Source organism: Macaca nemestrina, chromosome X, assembly GCF_043159975.1.
Source record: "Macaca nemestrina isolate mMacNem1 chromosome X, mMacNem.hap1, whole genome shotgun sequence".
NCBI lineage: Eukaryota > Metazoa > Chordata > Mammalia > Primates > Cercopithecidae > Macaca > Macaca nemestrina.
In genome coordinates, this window is record NC_092145.1 from 105,272,772 (window position 1) to 105,297,675 (window position 24,904).

A 24,904-nucleotide genomic window follows, 5' to 3' on the forward strand; every position below is an offset into this window, starting at 1 on the left:
GCACAGGCCCAGAGCCCGTCAATCCTAGGCCAGCCCCGCCCTCCGGGCTGCGTTTGTCCGGCGGCGCAGGAACTTCCTGCGTGGTTGCTATGGTTCCGAGGGCAGGACGATGCGAGGCTGTCCTGTGCTATGGGAGGCTGCCCTGTACGGTAGGTTCGTCGGGGCCTTTGTTGCCGGTACCTGTTCGTTCTCTGGTCCCCACTGTCATCACGCTTTGCTTTCTCAGCCAAGATCTCGCGGCTCGGGGCGGAAACGCAGCGGAGATGTATTTTCTTCCGGGGTTGGTGGCGCTCTCATGACCTGCAGGTGACAGTGTTGCCGGGCGGAGCGGCCCTGCTCGCCTCATGCCCCGCCCTTCTTGCTTAAAAAAAAAATGCCGCGAACCCTTCTCCGAAAGAAAATGCTGGTCCTTTGGTTGTCAGTGCCTTACAAGCCCTGGAGGCGGGGGTGAGGTGGGGATGTAGTCCCTTGCGAAAACTCAGTCAGTGGACAATAGCATTCTGTTTTTCAAATTGGCATTTCTTCGGTGAGGCTGCTAGGTACCCTAGCAACTAGTATTTCTATTTCTCTGATTGGTTTAGTCATCTTTCTCCACGTGATACGAGGGTTCTATGGGCCTTTATCAATGTATTCTTTCATTACAAACGTCTCTGAATCTCATGGTAGAAAACTTGGTTAGACTGTTAAAGCGTAATAAAGGAAGCCAATCTTATCCACAGTCCGATCACCCAGCCGTGACCATTAATCATATTTTGTGATAAATTTCCTTAGATGTTTTTCATTCATAAAGTTGTATTTTAAAAAATGAGATTAACATTGTTTCATAATTTGAACATTCTGCTTTTTAAACTCAGCTTCACACTTTGAAAATTCATTTTCATAGTATTAGTGTGTTTTAAAAAAAAAAAGCAAAGGTATTGTAAGCTGTTGAAAGTTTCAGTAAAACTTGAGCGCAAAATACTCAAATACTCAAAATACCATGATCAAAGACAAACATCACCATGCTCCCTAATGAAGGCAGGAGCTGTGGCATGTGTTTGTTTCACTCTTATCCTGGCACCTGGAGGAGTGCCTAGCACTTAGTGGATGCTCAATAAACATTGTGAAATAAAATAATATTTATATCCAGTCGTTTTTTTTCTTTATATATAATGAATCATGTCATAATGGAGTGTAATACAGCAGCAGTTTTCTACGTGATTTTTTATTCGGCATTTTGTAGTCAGCATTTGCCTATGACATTAAGATATCTTAAAAATCAGTTTTACTGGCCTCAGCCAGTTCAGTTGACAAAGGCCATTTAGCTGGTTGGTAACAGACTCAGGACAAAGCCCAGATCTTTCCAGGTTCGAGGCTCTTTCTTTCATTTCATAATAATCTCACTGAGGCTTCGGTGAGTAAGATGTAGCATAGAATTTCCTTGGTAGATGCGGTGGATGTTTTATTGTTGCTCCATATTTTGATCAGCTGTTAGTATATTGGCTATCTTTTGACAAAGACCCTGCCCTGGATCAATTCACAGAACTGTGATTCTGGAATGATAGGCATCCTAAGGTTATTTTCTGAAAGGTATGCTAAGGTTATTTTCTGGAAGTCATCCTAAGGTTATTTATTCCAGTGGTGAAAAGCTAGTCAACCTAGCCTGCTGCATTGATTTAGATCATGTAATGAGGAGCTTGCAATATAAAGAAAAATACACTAACTATGAATTTAGGGGCCAAATTACCAACATGCTATTGGAATTAGGGACACAGACAGTTGACAGTAAACAGTATTTATGAAGCAAGCCTGATCTGACTACAAAGGTCTTTTTCTCCCCAAATCCCACTAAAACTGCTTTAGCATGTCTCACATATCTGGGTAAAAGTCACATTTCCTGCCAAAAAAAAGTGCCTTTTTAGACACTGTACACAAATAAGCTGAAATCATTTATACTGGCAAGTTCTTTATCATAAAGATATTGTTTGATTTGGACATGCAGTTCTTCATTAACTTTTACTTCCTGAAAACTTTCCTGGAGGACCTTGGGCCAAGGCTAAAGAGAACTTTCCTTCCAGCCTCAGCTCTACCAGCCTTACTCATTTTACTGTCTGAGTCACTGTGCTTCTCTGGGCCTGCTCTTTCCTCAGTTTTAAGAAGAGAGGTCAGGCTATGTTAGTGGGTGGCACAGGAAGGCAGATCCAGGGAGGGATGTGGTTAAAGAGTCCCTGTTCCAAGTACAGGAACTCCTTTTTTTCCTATTATGTGTTGCTTTTTCTTTTCTTAAAGAAAGCAGTTTAATTTAACAGAGTGTTAGAAATCACTGCACTACATGACTAGTACTCAGTCTCCTAGAGATGAGAATTGATTAAAGAGTAATGAAATTATAAAAATTAGTAAACTCAGCCATTCTTAGGAGTGCCAATAACTCAAAAGTAGTCTCTAGGCAGATGGCTGGGGAGAATGTCTGATTAATAATAGAGTGCTGTGAAAACTATGTCAAATGCTGCAGTCTGATTACTTATTGACAAGGAACTTGAAACTGAAGATGTAATCTTACCAATCATTGAAAACAATTTTGAGAAATGAATGTTTCAAGGAAGTAATCAGCCACAATCTCATGGTGACAATCTAGTGCAGTAACTATGTCATAATACTAGCTGGTATGGCAACAGTAAGTGCCTAACCACATTCAGAATACGAGAAATATCTCTTCAGTGTCGCTACACCACTGGCATAAGAACTTAATAGTAGACACTGGCAGACACACATGTCTTAAGTGTTACTGAAGGGGTTCAAAATCACTTACCCTGGAATTGTAACTTCGTGGAGTCAAGACAATGAAACTAATTAGGTAGATTTTGAAAACTTAGCTATTAAATTCCTCGTATTCTTTATTTTCAAGGGTCATTTAAAGTTAAGAAAATTATTTCTAGAAATGAAATGTACAGCTTGACTTTACTTAGAGTTCTTGTATTACATTTTTATCTTCATGCCTGGTGATGGAGTACTTACGACTTTTATATCTTGGGATAGCAGATAGTGACATATTTTTTCAGGCAAGGTCTCATATATGTATGTTGTCATTGCTTTACAGTTTAAGCATCCAAAAGATGAGTTGTTTCATCTAACAACTCTCTCTTTGCAATTTATTTTCAGGAAAAGAAGAAGAAATGGCAGTAAAGAGGACAATCATCATTCTGCCCAGCCCAAAAGGAATAAGAGAAACCCTATCTTTCAGGATTCTCAAGATACAGAGGTAGGAAGTATGGGCAGATACCCTCTATTTCATTCATTGCCTACACTAAATTATCCAATTTGTGCTCTGTAATGAAAAGAAATGTATTATTCCAAGAAACCTTCATAAAAGTTTTCTTAGTTGATTACAGTGGCTTTTGAGCTGGAGCTTTAAATTATGATATAGTATCTCACAGAAAATGGAAAAGAAGCACAGAAAAACTTTGCCAAACATAATCAGGAGGAATTAGCCCCTGTAATTTTGTCCCCTCATATGAGCAGGGAATAGTAGTCTTACTTCCCTTGTTTTTATATGGAAAACATGTTTTCTAGTACATAGTGATATGTTATTAGCTGGAAGGCAAATGTTGCTTTCTCAGTGAAAAAAGTGAAAAATTTGGGGCAGTCTCATGATTTTTGCAAATTTAATGGTGCTGGAAAAAGAGTTTGAAGTTTTCAATTTTTTATTGATATAGAATAGTTGTACATATTTTGGGGATACATGTGACATTTTGATACCTGTATGTAATGTGTAATGATCAAGTCAGGGTAATTGGGATATCCATCACCTCAAACATATCTTTTCTTTGTGTTGGAAACTTATAATTCTTCTCTTCTATTTTGAAATAGACAATAAATTATTGTTAACTGTAATTTTCTTACCGTACTGTTGAATTCTATAACTTATTCCTTCTATCTAACTGTATTTTTATACCCCTTAGCCAACTTCTTTTCATCTCCCGCCTTCCTCTTTTCTAAACCTGTAGTAACCACCATTCTAAGGAACTTGAATTTCAACTTCAAGGAGCATTCATTTTACCTTTCAGATTACTGAGTAGTACAAGAAATTAAGAGTGGACAATTATGTAGATATACACACAAGTGGCTTATCTGGAGCAGATCTCTGCCTTTTTCTCTTCCCTACTGTATAGAGTAGGAAAAGATTTTGTGCCCTAATGCTACAGTTCCAAGGGGGTAGCAGAAGTAAGACAAATGAGAGAAAAAAACAGAACCAGGAAGCCCCAAATACATTTAAAATTAGAGTTCTATGAATCCTGTTATTTTTCAACTGACAGGAAATCTCCCCTTGTCAGGTTATCATTTTAAGTAATATCAATTCAGTTGACAACTGGGACCTTTTTTTTTTTTTGAGACAGTCTCACTGGGTCACCCAGGCTGGAGTTGCAGTGGCACGATCTCGGCTCACTGCACCCCCACCTCCCAGGTTCAAGCAATTCTCGTGCCTCAGCCTCCCAAGTAGCTGGGATTACAGGCATGCACCACCATGGCCAGCTAGTTTTTGTATTTTTAGTAGAGATGGGGTTTTTCCATGTTGGCCAGGCTGTTCTCAAACTCCTGGCCTCAAGTGATCTGCCTGCCTCGGCCTCCCAAAGTGCTGGGATTACAGGCATCAGCCACCATGCCCTGACCTTGGTGAAATTTTTTGAAGAACATTTTCTCTTAGATTCTTAGTAGTTTGCAGTCATTCTCATCACGTTTGATCACATACATTCTAAGAGACAGAACTACTTTGGGAGACATTTTTGGGAATGAAATCATTGTTGAACAAAATAATGGTCATTAGATGTGGTTTTAAACCCTGTGGGAAAATGGGAACCTTCTGAAATTAGCTTCTACTTAGAGATACATTCAAAATGGAGGAACAAGCTTTTATAAATGTAATTTCTGAGCTGGAAAATAACTTACAACTCAGTGTTTGTTCTAACTTCATCTTATGAGGGAAACTGAGCTACAAAAAGCATAGATTATTTACCCCATCAGCACAGAGAAGTTAACACATGACTATCATTGCCTTACTAATTTGGAAAATGGTTGTAATTCAACAACCTAATTAATTTGGTATTTTACAGTTCATAAGATTCCACAATGTTTCTAGTATTAGAGAATGCGTACACGTCATTTTAAATGCCTTGGAACTTTGGGAGCACATGTTTTAAGTGCCCTCTGATGGATTTGGTTAGGATCATCTGTTTACTTATTCAAGTTTCTATAGGTGCCTTTGAATAAACATCATATTATTATTCCAGGGATAGACTGTGTATTAGGAGTGAATGTTTTGTTGTGGAGGTTCACATAAAGGAAAAGCTGTAGGCATGGAGGGACAGAATTGAGAGGAAAGCTAGGGCTTGAAAGAAAGTAAAATACTGGGCTGGGCATAGTGGCTCATGCCTGTAATCCCAGCACTTTGGGAGGCCAAGGCAGGTGGATCATGAGGTCAGGAGTTCGAGACTAGCCTGGCCAATATGGTGAAACCCTGCCTCTACTAAAGAAATACAAAAATTAGCCAGGCATGGTGGTGCATGCCTGTGGTCCCAGCTACTCAGGAGGCTGAGGCAGGAGAATCGCTTGAACCAGGGAGGCGGAGGTTGCAGTGAGCCGAGATCGTGCCACTGCACTCTAGCCTGGGCGACAGAGTGAGACTTCATCTCAAAAAATAAATAAATAAATAAATAAAATCCTGGGTTCATCTGCTTTTACAATTAAAAAGTGTTATATAATTTTATATCATAAATACATGCATGAATTTCTGCTCTGTTTTTATGAAGATATTCCGTAATTAATATTCCTCCTCATCTCCTCAGTTTTATTTATCTCCCGTTTCCTTCATTAGCCTGCTAAGGCTCTCTTTTCACTCCCTAACTAATCTTGTGTCTAGTTTATTTTTCTCTCAAATATTGTGTCTTTTCCCTGTCTTTTAAATCCAAACTGTAATCTACATTCACTCCCTTTTATTCCTCACCTCCGTTCATGCAACTGCTCAGTAAACCTTAGCTCCTCCATCCCCTCCCTACTCCTTTGCTGTAACATATGTCAGGGAACATCTGAGACTTCCTAAATTGCATTACCAAATATTTACTGAGCACCTACCATTTGCCAATCATTGTCCTAGGTGCCTGACAGCAACTTAGATGTCTCTGTCATTTCCTCAATGACTCCTTTCTATTCTACCTCTGCGTGTATCAAATATATCCCTTTCTTTACATTTCCACCATCCTAATTCAGGCTTGCATTGCCTCTTGCTTGATACATTGCAAAATTTCCCAGTGGTTTTTGTGGTCTCATCCACCCCCTATTTCATTCATCCATTAAAATGCTCTTCCTAAATATAGATCTGAGCATTTATCTTATGCTCAAATACCTGTTTGTACAGACTTCTTAGAGTGACATTCAAGGCCCCTGATAACCTAGCCGTATCTTCTCTTGCATATTTTGGTTCTCACTAACTCTTCTCTCGGAGATACCAGCTACATCGTCTGTGGCTTTGTCTCCTCAATAACTCTTCTTCAGCTTGCTTGTGTTCTTATTGCTCTCTCCATTTGTCACACCCTTCCTATTAATATTCTCTGTATCTTTGAAGGCCTAGCTTAGATGCATTTCATTTTAAGAAGGCTCCTCTATTTCCCCAGTCAGCATTCAGTGCTATATTCTTGTCATTGCAATAGCTTGATCCTGTCACTCTCAGAGTACTGTATTCTTCTTGATTAGGCTCAAGAATTACATGTTGAACCCCTAAGTATCCCAGGCAAAGTGCCTCCTTATACATTGTATGATAGACATGCAAATATTTGTTTAGATATTGCTTGGGCATCAGAACAATCTGTGCCTACTTGAGAGCCTCTCAGAGGTTGGGCCCCAGCATGTGCACATGAGTCAAAGTGTCAGAAAGCCACACGGGTGATTTTGATGCCTATTCTAAAACAGAATGTGCTCTAGCAAATCCCTGCTGGTCTCAAAGTTTCTTCGGTTACAGGTAAGTATGCAGATTTCATTATGGCCCAAACTAACCTAAATCCTGCTTTTTCACACAGACCTGGACTCCAGGATTTTTGTAAAGTGCCTTTGTGAATTTTGCATAGTGAGATACCCTTCTTTAGAGTCTTCATAAATATAATTTTATTTTGCTATGTGTGTGAATTTGCAAGGGCTCTGTCCTTCATTTTCCTTGCACAGATATCAGCATTAAACCTATATTGAAAATTCAGAGAAAAAAGAATGAGCTTTGTAACTGTCAGGTAGGATAAGCATTCTGGTAAGACATTTGTATGAGGAATCAGGAGGGTGTTGAAGATGTTTTATATATTATGAGTCTTTCCAAATAGTGAGGTGCTTAAAATCTCATTTATTCTCTGATAAAAGAATTTGCACTTTGGGAGGCTGAGGCAGGAGGATCCCTTGAGCCCAGGAGTTCAACACTACAGTGAGCTGCAATTGCATTACAGCATTCCAGCCTGGATGATGGAGTGAGAGCTTGTCTCTAAAAACATAATAAAATAAAATAAAGTGTAGTAAGGTTAATGCTTCTGTACTAAGATAGCAGTTTCAAGTGTCAAAACCATACACCATCAAGAAGCAAATTTTCCTCTCAATCATTCTGACAAACAGTCCATTAAGTGGGATATCTCACATGAAATAGATTCACGGGGTAAGTGTGACAAAGCCCAGGTTGCATAATATAGGCTATGTTTATTAAATAAACAGCATTATTAGCCTAGAAAATGCTAGTGTATATGACTTTTTAGATGCTCTTTACTAGACTAAAGGAGGTTAAACCCTCTTCCCAAAATCTCATTTATGGAATTATAGCACTTTTTAAGTCTTTGCTTTGAAGTCAGAAGTAACTGAATCCATAAGCAGATTGTATTTGGTTTTGTAGTAGCATTCTTTAGTTTGCCTACTTACAAATAAAATGTTTGTTTTTCACAAAAGAAATATATTTGTAGTAGATGAGTTAGAAAGTGAAGATCCAGGCTGGGCGCGGTGGCTCACGCCTGTAATCCCAGCACTTTGGGGGGCCGAGGCAGGTGGATCCCAAGGTCAGGAGATCGAGACCATCCTGGTTAACATGGTGAAACCCCGTCTCTACTAAAGATACAAAAAAAAAAATTAGCTGGATGTGGCAGCATGCACCTGTAGTCCCAGCCAGGTGACTGACCCAGGAGGCGGAGCTTGCAGTGAGCCGAGATCGCGCCACTGCACTCCAGCCTGGGCTACAAAGCGAGACTCCATCTCAAATAAATAAATAAATAAATAAATAAATAAATAAGAAAGAAAGAAAGTGAAGATACAAAACTAAAATTTTTTAAAAAGTATTTGAAGTCCCAACTATATGTAGGAACTCAAAATATCTGAGACAGGTCTCGATTAATATAGAAAGTTTATTTTGCCAAGGTTAAGCATGCACCTGCGACACACACCTGACAACATATGCCCAAGATGGTCAGGGTGCAGCTTGCTTTTATACATTTTAGGGAGATAGAAGACACCAATCAATATGTGTAAGATGTACATTGGTTCAGTCTGGAAAGACAAGACAATTTGAAGCTGAGACTTCCAGGTCATAGGTATATAAGAGACAAGAGGTTGCAATCTTTTGAGTCCTTGATCTGCCTTTCACTGAATATACAATTTAGTCTGGCTCAGTGAATCTGCGTTTTTACATAAACAATAGGGTAGAGGGAGTAATCAGATATGCATTTGTCTCAGGTGAGCAGAGGTGTGACTTTCTGTCTAACACCTGTGAAGATAAGTTATCAGTTTACATTGCCAGCTCAAAATTCAACAGGACTTCAAAGATCTTGAAGCCCAAAAGGAATTTCTTTGTGGGCAAATTGTGAGAAAGGTATGTCGCTTTAAAAAAAATATTTGTAGCTGTCTGATTTAGGAATAAAATGGGAAGTGGGTTTGCCTGATGTAGTTCCTAGCTTGGCTTTTCCCTTGGCCTAATGATTTTAGGGCCCTGAGATTTATTTTCCTTTCACATTTCCCCCACTTTCTTTCTGAAATATTTTGGAGAAAGCATTTTAGAAGAAAATTAATCTCTGGTCTCAGATTTTGTTTGATCTCTCGTGGCAAGGATGGTTTATTTCTAGATGGGTAGGTCACACATTATTAGGAAACCTCATTTTTAGCAGGTTGTGAAGTATCATGTTCTGTGAAGAAAAAGTAGGGGGAGGAAGAGAGAAAGAAAACAACAAACAAAAAGATGGAGAACAATCCTGGAAAATCAATATAGGCCATATTACTCTGAAGTCCATACATCAGTAGGCAGGTACGAAAGTGTTTTATGTATGTAAATAGGTTGCTGTTATTTATTTCTGAAGCTTAAGTTGTCTAGCTTCAGTTCACAGGGTTTTAAGAAAGCACAGCTTAATTTTTAGTGATTTCAAATCAGGAAAAATGGGAAAAAGGAAAGGAAAGAAAGAAAAAAAACGAAAACATTATTTTTGGAGAGTTGTAGCCAAGAAAAATTTTAGAATTCAGTCTAATCTAGAAAATAAGAAAAATTGAAAAAACATTAGGCAAGACTAGAATCTAACAACAAATGTACTATAGTTCATTTTGAAACATTTTTTTTTCTCTTCAAGCTCCATTTTCACTAAAAACAAATCATAGGACAAATTTGTGCATAAAATAAGTGTTAGTTCTGTTATACTTTGCCTGAGTATTTGTATAAAGTCAGCAAGAATAACTATTTGCCATGCACACTCTTTTGTTTTTAAATTGGCTTTGCTGGAACTTTATTCCACAAAGAATCTCAGATTACACTTCAACGCCTTGAGCCCAGCCATGGATTTATCTGTGCCTGTAAATATCCACATTAATTGAGTGAATTCTTACTGAGGTCCCAAGATAATGTGGGACTCCTTGGGCCTGTCAGAAAGTGCCATTCTTTACTTACCACAGGTCAGGAACCTGTACACGGACTGTGTAGACAATATATGAGGTCAGCTTTCTCAAGGGGATTTTATTGGCTCTATAAGTCAACTTTGATTACTTAAAGCAATCTGTTTGGATCTGCCATTCCAATCAAAGCCTCAGTAAAATCAGTGGCTTCAATTGTGTCCTGTTACAAAAGAAAACAGAGTCTTATCAAATTTTTGCAAATAACTATACTACCATAAACTACGTATACTTGCAAATAGTTTTCAAATTCTGGAGAAATCAGGTAGAGAGAAATACGCTTCAGATTTTCTCACAGGAGCATAGTTAACCCAATATTAAAAGCTGTAAAATAGCTCAAAGAAAAATGGTTTTCTGGACTCAGAAACAAGTTAGAAAAAGAAACAAAGTTAGAAATTCAGAAACAAAAGTTTCTGAGTTTCAAACAATGTTTCAAAGTCACAAAAAGATTATTTCAGTTTTCCATTAGTTTAGTCTGTGTAATTAACTCCTGTTCTGCTCAATGTTTATGAACACATTAGCTCTCTATGAGAGTCTTGGAAGTTTTTCCTCTATTCTAGTATCACAATCTCCAAAGTTATCAGAAACCTGCATTCAAGAGTACCTGTCAGAGTCCTATAGCTGATTATAAAACCACCTTTTGAAAGTGATAAAAGTAAAACAACCATGAATAACGAGAGTCTTAGAACAGTCATAAAGATGTAATTGACAAGGAAATTTGGTTACTTCTGTGGCATACAACTATTTTACATAATCATTATTACTACTGATAACATATACCAGGGGTTCCCAGTCCTCCGGCCGCAGACTTGTACTGGTCCATGGCCTCTTAGGAACCAGGCTGCACAGCAGGAGGTAATTGGTGGGCAAGCAAGAACTACTGCCTGAGTTCTGCCTCCTGTCAGATCAGTGGCAGTATTAGATTCTCATAGGAGCACAAACTCTATTGTAAACTGCACATGTGAGGGATCTAGGCTGTGTGTTCTTTATGAGAATCTAATGCCTAATGATCTGAGGTGGAACAGTTTCATCCTGAAACCATCCCTTCCGTCCCCCATCTGTGGAAAAATTGTCTTCCACAAAACCGGTCCCAAGTGCTAAAAAGGTTGGGGACTGCTGACATGTACCAAGACATATCAGAATCACAGGAATTTCATACAATTCTTAAACACATACTAAAAACACATTTATATAAATGTAATCCAAAGAAGGTTAAATGCCATTTTATATTTGACAATAGTTCTGTATGATTATATTATATCAAATAACCCAAATATGTCTCTTTTGGACTTCAGGGGACCTAATATCAAAAGATTAATGAGGACCAAAGCTAGAATTTTATTTTGGAAAGTTTGTCAACTGTAAAAAGTTAAAAACACCTGATATCACAAAATAGGATCAAAGGTCATTGCACAATAAGTCATCCATTTAGCCGAGTGATGACTCAAAGATTTCAAAAAGGGACAAAAGTTTTTATTTTTTTGAGAGAGGAGACTTAATTTCCCAAACAATAAGCTTTAATGAAGACAGCACAAGGCCCATTAAATCTGTCTTTTAAAATTTTCTAAACAAATTTATTAAGTTTTGGTCATCTTGACCATAAGATATAATTTCAATAAACTTTTTCATAACCTTTATTTTTTTTTTAAATTAAGTAGGTTAATGCTCCAAGAAAACCTTGTTACTCTGACATTGGGGCCCAGATGCTGGTCTTGCATCAGTGTGCCTTCAATATTAATAGTTAATTTATAGAGAAACCAAACTAATTTTATCTCTCAACATTGGCCATTACAATCTCACACACCCACCTCTTCCATAATAGTCCCTAGGCCTTGAGGTATTTAATAGTTTTAATTTCTGGCCCTGTGTCTTATGCACATAGTGTATTTTGATTGGCATCTTCTACTGGGTGTGAAGATAAGGCTTTAACTGCTGTCACTGTTTAAGATTTAGCAAGACTTGGTGTTCTTTTTATATCCAGAAGTCAAAGCCCTATAACTTAAAGGTGCAAGGACTTTAAAAGCAAGAAATTACATGGATGTAGTAACCTTGATTTTTAAAAAAATTTAACCTCAGTTTTTTTCTAAGCAAATTAAAACTTTAGTAACAATGACATAGGAGTTATTTTAATAAAATGTAAAATTTGTTTGTTAGACCAGTTACCAAAAGGGGAAAAAAAAAAACCTCCTGCTGTTGCGGGAAGTCAGAGACCCTGAACGGAGGGACCGGCTGAAGCCATGGCAGAAGAACATAAATTGTGAAGATTTCATGGACATTTATTAGTTCCCCAAATTAATACTTTTATAATTTCTTATGCCTGTCTTTACTACAGTCTCTGAACATAAATTGTGAAGGTTTCATGGACATTTATCACTTCCCCAATCAATACTCTTGTGATTTCCTATGCCTGTCTTTAATCTCTTAATCCCGTCATCTTCGTAAACTGAGGATGTATATCGCCTCAGGACCCTGTGATGATTGTGTTAACTGCACGAATTGTTTGTAGAGCATGTGTGTTTGAACAATATCAAACCTGGGCACCTTAAGAACAGGATAACAGTGATTTTCAGGGAACAAGGGAGATAACCTTAAAGTCTGGCTGCCTGTGGGCCAGGCAGGACAGAGCCATATTTCTCTTATTACTGAAAACAGGTAAGAGAAGTATCGCTGAATTCTTTCCCCAGTAAGGAATATTAAATAATTAACAGCCCTGGGAAAAGAATACATTCCCAGGGGAGGCCTCTGAAATGGCCGCTCTGGGAGTGTCTGCCTTTATGCAGATATAGATAGGGATGAAACACACCCTAGTCTCCTGCAGCACCCCCAGGCTTGCTAGGATTAGGAAATTCCAGCCTGGCAAATTCTAGTCAGACCAGTTCTCTGCTCTTGAACCCTGTTAAAATGTTTATCAATGACAATGCATACACAGCGGGACGTGGAAGTTCATTAGTGATTCTAGTTTTACCCTGACCTTGTGATCTCACCCTGACCTCCTGCCTTGTGATCTTTTGTTGCCCTTAAAGCATGTGATCTCTGTGACCCACACCCTATTCTGAAAATCCCTGCCCTCTGAAAATTGCTAATAAAAACTTGCTGGTTTTACAGCTCAGGGGGCATCACGGAACCTGCCAACATGTGATGTCTCCCACGGACACCCTGCTTTAAAATTTCTCTCTTTTGTACTCTTTCCCTTTATTTCTCAGACCAGCCAACACTTAGGGAAATAGAAAAGAATGTATGTGAAATGTCAGGGGCTGGTTTCCCCCGATACCTGCAGTACAATTAATATTCCCTATGGAAAGTCCATTTAGGTAACCTGCAAATCAAAATTAATGAAAGTGATACTTGAATTAGTTAGACATAGGCAGAGTGTTTCCTGGGTAATAAATGAAAATGTTTGGATTCATAGAAGAATTTAAAGCCAAGAGCACAGAATGTTATGTTGGAAGAAAACATTTTCTTTAGACCTTTAAGATAAAACATTTTTAGCGTCAGGCCATGACCAACAGTTAGAACCTGAGGAAAAAAATTATGGAAGCTGAAAATGAGTTGAAGGAGACGGTTATTATCCTAGGCCTTTTCAAAGGGGAGAGAAAGCTGAAAACAGCAAGATAATAAAAGTTGAAAATTGGATTAAAAAAATTAAAATCCCTTGCAAGTGTATTAAGAGTAAATCAATACCTTAAGAAAATTTTGTTGTTCTACCCAATTCTTTAGTGTATAAGTGTTTTTTAAAAAATCAAAATCCAATCTTTAAAAAGACTATTATAAATAATTTCCCTTTAATTATAGACAACTTGATACAAATCATTAATGAGATGCTCAGACTTCCTGTTTTATGCTAGACATCTTTCTTTCTTAAATAACCAGTTATTTTAGGATAGAAATTTACTATACAAGATTCTTTCTCATATAAAGAATTTATTATTTCTCATAAAATAATTATTAAAAAATTATTTCCTTTTAACCTTTCTTGCCAAAAATACACCTTTATATTTATAAAGAGGTAAATATATAGTATGTAAAGAAGGAGATATTTCTTTACACTGCTCATATTTACTGGTTACTTTCACCTTGTTTCATAAATAACTTTTAAGTAACCTTTGAATTAGACAAAAATAATTTTCTTTAAAATAAGAAAATATTTTTTAGAAAAATATTTTCCTATAATTTTTTAAAAATTGGAAGTGATCCAGACCTTTAATGACTATTTATTATTTAACTTAATATAACTTTAGATTTTAAATTATATGACAAGTTTATTTATAGGCATTTATTCCCTTACATTTACCTAATTAATTTTTTAAACGTTTTACCCAGATGAAAGCTGTGTCATTGTTTAGTTATTTCTCTGTTAACTATTTTTATAGCCTATAAATTTAGACTTTTCTAAGAACCTGAAGTATAAAGACTTCTGATATAGAATGATATATCATTATTGTTAATGGCTGATGAGATTCTGTTGTATGAATGCATGCACTATAATTTAACTGCTTCTTTGTTTTTAAACATTTAGTTGTTTCTGATTTTCAGCTATTAAAAATATTAATAGTAGGCCGGGCGCGGTGGCTCACGCCTGTAATCCCAGCACTTTGGGAGGCCGAGACGGGCGGATCACGAGGTCAGGAGATCGAGACCATCCTGGCTAACACGGTGAAACCCCGTCTCTACTAAAAAATACAAAAAACTAGCCGGGCGAGGTGGCGGGCGGCTATAGTCCCAGCTACTCGGGAGGCTGAGGCAGGAGAATGGCGTAAACCCGGGAGGTGGAGCTTGCAGTGAGCTGAGATCTGGCCACTGCACTCCAGCCTGGGCGACAGAGCAACACTCTGTCTCAAAAAAAAAAAAAAAAAATATATATATATATATATATATATAAATAGTATAAAAATGTCTTAATGAGCATTTCTATTTATATCTGTACACGATTGAGTTTAAAAACTTTTAAAATGAAACAAATTAAAGGTAGATGTATTTTTTTCTTAATAATTATTGTAAAGAAATCCCTTCTAGCCTATGAATTTTTAATATACACAGCATAGCATCACCCTAGTGTTGCACTGTAGTGTAAAATCAATATGATGTCATTGGAGATGAAAATTTGATTCATCAGAAATGATTTCTAGTTCTTACCTTATTTTTCAGGCAGTACCTGTAACAAAAAAAAAAAAAAAAGGAAAGCCAACTAAGAGGAACCAAAGTGTGGGCTGTGGGTTTTTTATCCAATGTAATAGCTTACTTAATTTTGGAATATTCATAACTTCATTATTTTGTGACAGTGGGAGTTCTATATTTTTATACTCAGGCCTAGGAATTTTTTTAAATTTTCTTTTTGAATTGACCTTGACATTTAATCCTTAAATCAATTTGATTGCTATTGGTAACTCTCACATCTGGCTTCATTTGACCCCTTCTATCTCTTTTCCTGCACAGGTTCTTTTAACATATGTTTCTAGTTGGATAAAGATGAGCATAGGTTGTATCTTGGTAGCTGTGGGCAGTGTACTGTGTGACCTAAGTTGAGCAGCTGCAAGTGACCTATGGACTATGACCATTCTTGGTTTAAGTCTTACTAATGTTGCCTTTGGAAAAAACTTACTTAGAAGAAATATAATACCAGCATTGTTAAATATTGTAATTTGAATAAGAGTCCTTGCCATTACCTTCTTCTTTTGGGAATTGTAACATTGGAAGGCAGGAAATTCTTGGAAATGACTGTTTACAGGCATCCCTGAGTAGCTTCTCCAATGTACAAAAGGCACTGAATCAGGTTAGTTCAATTAAAAAAAAAAAAAAGATCTTAAGAAGAAAATACACACCCTATTAAATCCATAAATATAGAAGAACAATAAATGCTAGTCATAAAATGCTAATAAGTAGCATATAACTTTGACTAAAAGTATGTCAAATGCCTTTCAGGATATGTATGTAGCATTGAATTGATATACGAAGATATTTATACATGTCCATTATCAGGATATGTGTACAAAGTCATTATTTATTTGTATCTATGTGTGTATGCATGTATGTATAAATGTATGTGTCTTATTTGCTTCATTGTAACTTTTACCTATAGTCCAACTTACTTGTTATGGTCATTATTTCTATTACATCCTTAGCATTAATTGATACTTCAGGTAAAGGATGAGTACTTACTTCTCTGATGCAGTAATTGGAATAAATGGTACAAGCAAGGGTAGAGAATGTGTGAAGGGATTTGGAACTGGAAGGCCTGTGTTTGAATCCTCACCCTGCCACTTCATAGCTATGTGACTTTAGACAAGGCAGTGATCTGTTTCCTCATCTGTAAAATGGGGGCTGTTAATCCCAACTTAATTAAAGGGTTGTTGTGAGGATAGAATGAACTATCTTAAATGGCTTTTTAAAGCCCAGTATAGAGTTTTATGCTGCTATTCTCCAAGCCAAGTAGGAAAAATATTGTAATAGCATAATAGCAATCCCCTTTCTGTCTTTTTCCTTCCAGTTCTCATGGAGTGATAATGAAAGGAGCAGCAGCTGCATTAATATCCCAGAGAGAGCAAGTGGACCGGAAGGCAACTTAAACCAGATTGTTATTGAACCCAATGTGAACATTCCCCAGTTCTTGCATGAGGGGTATGTACCATGCCAAGGTCTTTACTCCCACATCAACCAGACCTTGAAGGAGGCTCACTTCAACAGCCTGCAGCAGCGAGGACGAGCTCCAACATGATGAACTAGGACTTCCTTATTCCAACCTAAACTGTGTTTATGAAAGCAATTGCATACACACCAAAAAATGTCTATTGGTTTTTAAGTCTACATTTTAAATAACAAGTTAATGGGCAGTTGTTTAATTGGGGTTTTACTGCACTGTTGCAATTTTAAAGGGGCTGTGAAGAATTTTTTATGAAATTTTTATTTTTATTTTACTCTTTCTACATGGAGTTTTCAAGTTGGGTGTCAAATTCATGTTAAGGTAGCAATATGAGGAAACTTCTCCTGTGCATTGAAGCCATATGTTCAATTCAGATTGATTTCCAGATCTGTCAATTAGAAACTCTATGTTAAACATCTTTTTAAAATACAAGTAAGTCTTCATTTTTAAAACTACAATAGCCTAGTAAAGAGTATGTAGCTTTCATTTAAAAAACAAACAAAAAATCCACACTCAAAAAACTGTAAGTTAGTATTCCCAAATATGCAAAGCCAGATTCAGTCTTGCACTGAAATGAACTGCCATACTCCCCTCAGAAGGTAGATATTCTATTGAAATTGCTCTCTAGTTGTAATGGCAACAATCAGACCCAGTTTAGACTATGAACGTGAAAACCTCTCTCTAATAACTGTCTCTACACTTTGCATTTCCAGGGAGAATGTTTCTAAGGTTCTTGTATACTTAGATACCTTCTGTATCATTTATCCTCTAGAGTGTGCACTTCAGACTTAGTAGGAAACACTTCTCAGTTCTGTCAGATAAGAAATATGTAATTACATTTTGTCTTAAATGAAAATTTATTACATTAGCACATTATGTGATCTCATAATTCCATCTATTATGTATAGAGTAAATGTTAATACAGTGTAAGCTTCTAAACTGATGTTTAAAGTAACAAGAATTGTGGAAGTGGGTTGGACAACTGCCCACTTTATGCTACATGGACCCTTTCATAGAGATTAGGGGGCTAGCTTCCATTATTAAAATTGCAAAGATTCGCATGGCTTAGAAACAATAAGCTGAGATGCCATTAGAAGAAACAGGCAGTAATATTGATTTAGAGATGGGGGGATCCCCATGTTTTAGTCATACTAAAGAAGCAACCAAATTTGAATAGGAAATTCATAGATGTGCTTCCTCAGTGGTGAGCTGTGCGAACAATGGACCAGGATGCATCAGGTTGTCTGCCCTGGAGTATGCAAGGGGTACAACCTGTTGGTAGATTTAAACAAAAATGCTTTAGAGTCTAACAGTCCTCTCCTCCCTGGTCACATTCTCTTTTGCACTATATTTGGAGGTCCACAGAGTGGAAACTAGCAGATCTGTGAACTATGGATAGCTCTACCAAGAGGTGTTTGCCAATTGGCAAGGTTTGGAAAAGATGTAAGGTTACAGTTTTACTTAAAGAAGAATGAGATTTTATTAAATGACAGAATTAACATATGAAAATGAACACTATCCTAGGAAAAGAATACATACATACATACACACACACACACACACACACACACAATTTTCATGGTTGTTTCCTTGAATATGGGTAGGATTTTAAGGAAGATACTCGTAGTAGAATTTTAGTGTTACGGGGGAAAAAATTACAGCACCATATTGGCCCCAACCTTAGGGAGTAGGCATGAGTCAATTATTTCTCAATTAGATGGTTTGAGTAAAAACATTTTTTCTATGGCCAGTGCTTCCAAAGTCAATTCCAGATGTATGTGAGAAGAAATTTGAATTCTAAAAGGTTTTATGGCAGAAAATAGAGAAAGAATACCTGGCCACCAGTTTCTCTAACAATAAAGTGAGCAACTAAACACTAAAGAAGATGAAATATTTGAACTTTCAACCCACATGTACACAACAGGATTCAGAAATACCTAGGAAGAATTTTGCGGGCTTAAATACACAGCATCCTACTGAAAGAAAGTGTCTATTAAAAACACAGTGTAGTTGAAAAGCTGAGAAAGCAAATTTCCATTCATTCCCCCTATTTAAAAATATGAAAGATAGAACTATCACCACGACAAAGCACTATTTTTTCAAAGTAAAAAAAAAAAAAACAAAAACATAATAAAGCAATTACATACACACAGAAAATGTGTTGGCTTTTCAGTCTCTATGACTTTTCAGTACTTAGTTGAACTAAGTAAGCACAGTCTTATTCCAGAGTGGTCAGTGTAAATCTCGTGTCCTAGTAAATACAATATGCAATCTCTGTCCTGTCTTTTGCAGATTGTCTAAACCTGTTCATGTCATAAACTGGTTTATGTCCTTTGGTCCTGAAATAAAACTCAATACTTCACAGCAGGGAAGGAACCAAGCTGTTTAAAACTAATTATCTCCGCTATGAAGGAGAAGTATTTTTAAGGAATATCAGAAGAAAGTAGAAAGTGAGAGGAGGTTCCAGCTGAGCTTCCTGGGTCAAGTAGGGGCTCAGAAAGCTGTGAAACTCACTCATTTCCTGTATCAGGACTTACTTTGGTCCTGGATGAATAATATTGAAGATACATGCTTAAAATATTCCTAACATCAGAATTTGTGCCTGTGTTTCCTTCCCCAAGAAAGCTATAAACAGCAAAAATTTTGTTGTAAGCTTCGCTGTGTCCTCTCTCCCTCTCTCTCCCTTCCCCCTCCCCTGAAACTAAAAGGAATGTTAAAAGCCCCTTTTTCTGTGACCAGCAGACCTTATCTATGCTCCCAATTCCAATTCCTTGTAAACACAATATGTAAAATCCTGTGAGATCCTGTCTCCTTTGCCATGCCACTGCAAGGTTATAAGTATATCAAACTTAAGTTACAATTCCGGTTTGCCTCAAGATCTGAGTCATGTTAATTGTCTTTGTTTCTCACTCTGGTAGCATCTTCCTGCCGCACATATTTCCCGCCTTAAAGAGTTTAAAAGGTGTTCAAAAAATCTAACACTGGCTACCCGCTTGGTACGTGGAAGCTTTGTATGGTCACTCTGCTTAATAAAGCCTACAGCTTTTTCTCTCTCGGTCCGATCTGTGTCTCTCTTTGGCATGGCTCAGGCAAGAACTTTTGGTGTTACAAAAGGACTTCTCTGGATTTTTTTTTTTTTCCAAAATTAGGAGTTTGAGAAAAGGGAACCAGATTAGTTTAAAAGGTAAAATTGGACCCTGTTATATATTTTAAAATGAGAGTATAAAGCAAGGGCAGAATGCTGCTCCAATAATGAGGTGTGGTGGTGCTTGGGGAAAGAAACTGCCCTTAAATTCAAACCCACCGTTTGTGATATTCTGTGTGAGTTACTCATTAACCCCTGAGGTAGGTGGTGTGGCCTCTCCATTTCATAGGTGAGGAGTGGGAGGTTGACAGTAAGTTATCCCTATGACTACATACAATCCTGAGAAGACTAAGAGTGGTTAATGATTTGCTAAAAGAAACACAGTGGTCAAGCAGCAGTGCCAGGGTATCTCTGCTTTTATAGTGAAGACCAGGGCTGCCAGGACACCTTTTCTCTAGGGAATAGTTCCCTGTTTACATAACCAAAGAAAGAGTAGAATGAAACAAAGTTTACTCTAAGCTCTTCATCAGAGTCTACATGTTGAATGATTTTCTAAATTCATTTCTTTTTATACAGCAGCATTTTCAAATGAATACTCTATAATATTGTCAATTAAATCCCTGCAGAGTGAGTCAGATTTTAAAGCTGACATGGTTACCAGACTGTCTCCATCTCAATTTCTTGTTCCTCCTGGCTGGAGGCTGTGGTCAGAGTATAACCTATATCATCTGAATGGAACAACTGTTGAATACATGAACCGAGGCTGGGCAAAAGAGGCAAGTATTCTGACCAGGAAGCCATTGAGATCTATTTTATATTTTGTTTAAGACAATTTCTTGAGACCAACTGTACAAAGATGGTACACCTGCCTAAATCACATGTGGGATTCCACACTGATGCACATTTGACTAGTTGGCAATTTCCATGTATCTTCTGGCCACAGTATTGTTATAATGAAGGGAAATTTTCTGGTTACAAACAAAACTAGAAATTCAGATGCCAATTAAGATACTGGTGGAGACTTTAGGGAAAATATATAGCCTTCTCCAGGGAGAAAGTCATTCATTCATTCTCATCTGATGGAAGGGGAAAAAATCCAACTTTTTGGTCTATAAAATCTAATTAAAATGAAAGGAAAAGATTTTATATCTGTGCTATTTCTCAGGGATCAAGTGAAAGTAATTGTATGGAGTTAGAGTTGCTCTTCCTTTACTACTAAAAGACTTTTTTGAAGTAGCCAAGATTGTAACATAATAAAATAAAACAAATAGATGATTAACAGATTAACATGGAAAGTATAAATTTACACATCACTCACTTTGACAATCCCCAGACTCCAGATTTGGTATTCCTTTAGACTAAGGAGTAGGTCTTTAACTTCCTGTCACTTAGATTAAGTAGAATCAATTTCTTCCATGTTTCATTGGCCCTGGTTCTTTTTTTTTTATCTTCTGTGGTTTCTCTGAGCTCCTTGAGTTGCCCCAAATGCATTTGTTTAGATGGTGTATTCGTCTGTTCTCACACTAATGTAAAGAAATACCCGAGACTGGGTAATTTATAAAGGAAAGAGGTTTAATTGACTCACAGTTCTGCATGGCTGGGGAGGCCTCAGGAAACTTACAATCATGGAAGAAGGGGAATAACAGAAAGGGAATGACAGAAGAGGAAGCAGGCACCTTCTCCACAAAGCAGCAGGAGGGAATGTGAGTGTCTGTAGGAAGAAATGTCAAACACTCATAAAACCATCAGATCTCATGAGAACTCACTCACTATCATGAGAACAGCATGAGGGAAACTGTCCCCATGATCCAATCACCTCCCACTGGGTCCCTCTCTCGACACATGGGGATTATGGGGGTTACTATTAAAGGTGAGATTTGGGTAGGGATACAACCAAACCATATATTTCCATCCCTGGCCCCTCCCAAATCTCATGTCCTCACATTTCCTTTTTTTTCTTCTTCTTTCTTTTTTCTTTTCTCTCTCTCTCTCTCTCTCTTTTTTTTTTTTTTTTTTTTTTTTTGAGACAGAGTCTCAATCTGTCGTCCAGGTTGGAGTGCAGTGGCACAATCTTGGCTCACTGCAACCTCCACCTCCCAGGTTCAAGCAAGTCTCCTGCCTCAGCCTCCTGAGTAGCTGGGACTACAGGCACCTGCCACCACATCTGGCTCATTTTTGTATTTTTAGTAGAGACAGGGTTTCACCATGTTGGCCAGACTGGTCTCAAACTCCTGACCGCAAGTGATCTGCCTGCCTCAGCTAGGATTACAGGCATGAGTCACCACTCCTGCCCTCACATTTCAAAACACTGTCATTTCTTCCCAGCAGTCCCCCAAAGTCTTAACTCATTTCAGCATTAACCCAAAAGTCCAAGATTTCATCTGAGACAAGGCAAGTCCCTTCCACCCAGGAGCCTGTAAAATCAAAAGCAAGTTAGTTATTTCCAAGATACAATGGGAGCACAGGCATTGAATAAATACTTCCATTCCAAATGGGAGAAATTGGCCAAAACAAAGGGGCTACAGGCCCCATGCAAGTCCAAAATCCAGCAGGGCAGTCATTAAATCTTAAAGCTCCAAAATAATCTCCCTTGACTCAATGTCTCACATCCAGGGCACACCAATGCAAAGGGTGGGCTCCCATGGCCTTGGGCAGCTCTGCCCCTGGGCTTTACAGAATATAGCCCCCTGCCCTGGCTTCTTTCACAGCTGACATTGAGTGTCAGTAGCTTTTCCAGGTGCACTATGCAAGCTGTTAGTACATCTACCATTGTGGAGTCTGGAGGACAGTGACCCTCTTCTCATGGCTCCACTAGCCATGCACCAGTGGGGATTCTCCGTGGGGGCTCCAGTCCCTCATTTAGCCTTTGCACTGCCCTAGCAGAGGTCCTCCATGAGGGCTTCACCCCTGCAGCAAACTTCTCCCTGGACATCCAGGCATTTCCATACATCCTCTGAAATCTAGGTGGAGGTTCCCAAGCCACAATTCTTGACTTCTGTGTACCTGCAGGCCCAACACCATGTGGAAGCAACCAAGGCTTGGGGCTTGCACCTCCTGAAGCAACAGCTTGAGCTGTACCTTGGCCCCTTTTAGCCATGACTGGAGTTGGAGTAGCTGGGACATGGGGCACCAAGTCCTGAGGCTGCACAGAGCAGGGGGACCCTGGGACCAGCCCATGAAACCATTTTTCCCTCCTAGACCTTCAGGCCTGTGATGGGAGGGGCTGCTGCCAAGATCTCTGAAATGCCCTGGAGACACTTTCCCCATTGTCTTGGCAATTAACATTTGCCTCTTCATTACTTATGCAAACTTCTGCAGCTGGCTTGAATTTCTCTCCAGAAAATGGTTTTTTATTTTCTATCACATCATCAGGCTGCAAATATTCCAAACTTTTAGGCTCTGCTTCCCTTTTAAATATAAATTCCAATTTCATATCAACTCTCTCAAGTTCAAAGTTCCACAGATCTCTAGGGCAGGAGCAACATGCCAAGAGCCTCTTTGCTAAAGCATAGCAAGAGTGACCTTCGCTCCAGTTCCCAATGAGTTCCTCATGTCCATCTGAGACTGCTTCAGCTTGGACTTCATTGTCCATATCATTATCAGAATTTTGGTCAAAAGCATTCAACAAGTCTCTAGGAAGTTCCAAACTTTCCCACATCTTTCTGTCTTTTCTCCGAGCCTTCCAAACTGTTCCAGCCTCTGCCTGTTATGTAGTTCCAAAGTTGCTTCCACATTTTCAGGTATCTTGATAGCAGTGCCCAACTCTCCGCAGTACCAATTCCTGTATTAGTCCATTCTCACACTGCTATAAAGAAGTACCCAAGAGGGGCGTGCCCAAGATGGCCGAATAGGAACAACTCCAGCCTCCAGCTCCCAGCGTGAGCAACACAGAAGATGGGTGATTTCTGCATTTTCAACTGAGGTACCAGGTTCATCTCAATGGGGCGTGTCGGGCAGTTGGCGCTGGTCTGCGGGTGCAGCCCGACCAGTGAGAGCTGAAGCAGGGTGAGGCATCGTCTCACCTGGGAAGCGCAAGGGGAAAGATAAGTCCTTTTCCTAGCCAAAGGAAATTGAGACACACAACACCTGGAAAATCGGGTAACTCCCACCCTAATACTGTGCTTTACCAAGGGTCTTAGCAAACGGCACACCAGGAGATTATATCCCACACCTGGCCCAGAGGGTCCCATGCCCACGGAGACTCCCTCATTGCTAGCACAGCAGTCTGAGATCTAACTGCAAGGTGGTAGCAAGGCTGGGAGTGGGGTGCCCACCATTGCTGAGGCTTAAGAAGGTAAACAAAGCCACCTGGAAGCTCAAATTGGGTGAAGCCCACCACAGCCCAAGGAGGCCTGCCTGCCTCTGTAGACTCCACCTCTGGGGACAGGTCATAGCTAAACAAAAAGCAACAGTAACCTCGGCAGAGGTAAATGCCCCCATCTGACAGCTTTGAAGAGAGCAGTGGATCTCCCAGCATGGAGGTTGACATCTGAGAACAGACAGACTGCCTGCTCAAGTGGGTCCCTGATACCTGAGTAGCCTAACTGGGAGACATCCCGCACTAGGTGCAGACTGACACCTCACACCTCACACGGTGGGGTACACCCCTGAGATGAAGCTTCCAGAGCAAGAATCAGACAGCAACACTCGCTGTTCAGCAACATTCTATCTTCTGCAGCCTCTGCTGCTGATACCCAGGCAAACAGGGTCTGGAGTGGACCTCAAGCAATCTCCAACAGACCTACAGCTGAGGGTCCTGATTGTTAGAAGAAAAACTAACAAACAGAAAGGACACCCGCACCAAAACCCCATCAGTACGTCACCATCATCAAAGACCAAAGGCAGATAAAACCACAAAGATGGGGAAAAAGCAGGGCAGAAAAGCTGGAAATTCAAAAAATCAGAGCGCATCTCCCCCTCCAAAGGAACGCAGCTCATCGCCAGCAATGGAACAAAGCTGCATGGAGAATGACTTTGACGAGTCGAGAGAAAAAGGCTTCAGTCGATCAAACTTCTCAGACTTCTCAGGACTTAAAAAAAAAAAAGCCAATATATGGAACCAACATAAGTGTCCATTGATGAATGAATGATAGGGAAATTGTGATAATTGTGGTATATGTGTATAAATGTGAAAATTATTCAGCATTAAAAATGAAGGAGATCTTGTCATTTGGGACAACATGTATGCACTTGGAGGACACTATACTAAGTGAAATAAACCAGACACAGAAAGAAAAGCACTGCATGATCTCATTTATACATAG

General features: G+C 38.7%; 1 protein-coding gene across 3 annotated transcripts; it reads left to right on the forward strand.

Moving 5' to 3' along the window:
• Positions 1-19,610, forward strand: VCF2 (VCP nuclear cofactor family member 2). Of its 3 annotated transcripts, XM_011761635.3 has the most exons (4): positions 1-149; positions 3,139-3,238; positions 16,403-16,533; positions 18,848-19,610. In XM_011761635.3, the coding sequence occupies exons 1-4, from the start codon at positions 130-132 to the stop codon at positions 18,942-18,944; spliced, it is 348 nt and encodes a 115-aa protein (XP_011759937.1). In that variant the 5' UTR covers positions 1-129; the 3' UTR covers positions 18,945-19,610. The 3 variants fall into 3 exon arrangements, with proteins under 3 accessions (XP_011759937.1, XP_070945360.1, XP_011759936.1); XM_071089259.1 differs by having other exon boundaries at positions 4-306; positions 16,403-19,610; XM_011761634.3 differs by lacking the exon at positions 1-149 and adding an exon at positions 2,682-2,833 and having other exon boundaries at positions 16,403-19,610.
• The last annotated feature ends 5,294 nt before the right edge of the window (positions 19,611-24,904 follow it).

Excerpts from the sequence above, each read along its gene's own strand:
- VCF2 (XM_071089259.1), top strand. The coding sequence starts at position 110 with ATGCGAGGCTGTCCTGTGCTATGGGAGGCTGCCCTGTACGGTAGGTTC. Across the intron at positions 307-3,138 it reads GGCGCTCTCATGACCTGCAG|GAAAAGAAGAAGAAATGGCA; the intron begins GTGACAGTGTTG and ends ATTTATTTTCAG. Across the intron at positions 3,239-16,402 it reads AGGATTCTCAAGATACAGAG|TTCTCATGGAGTGATAATGA; the intron begins GTAGGAAGTATG and ends TTTTCCTTCCAG.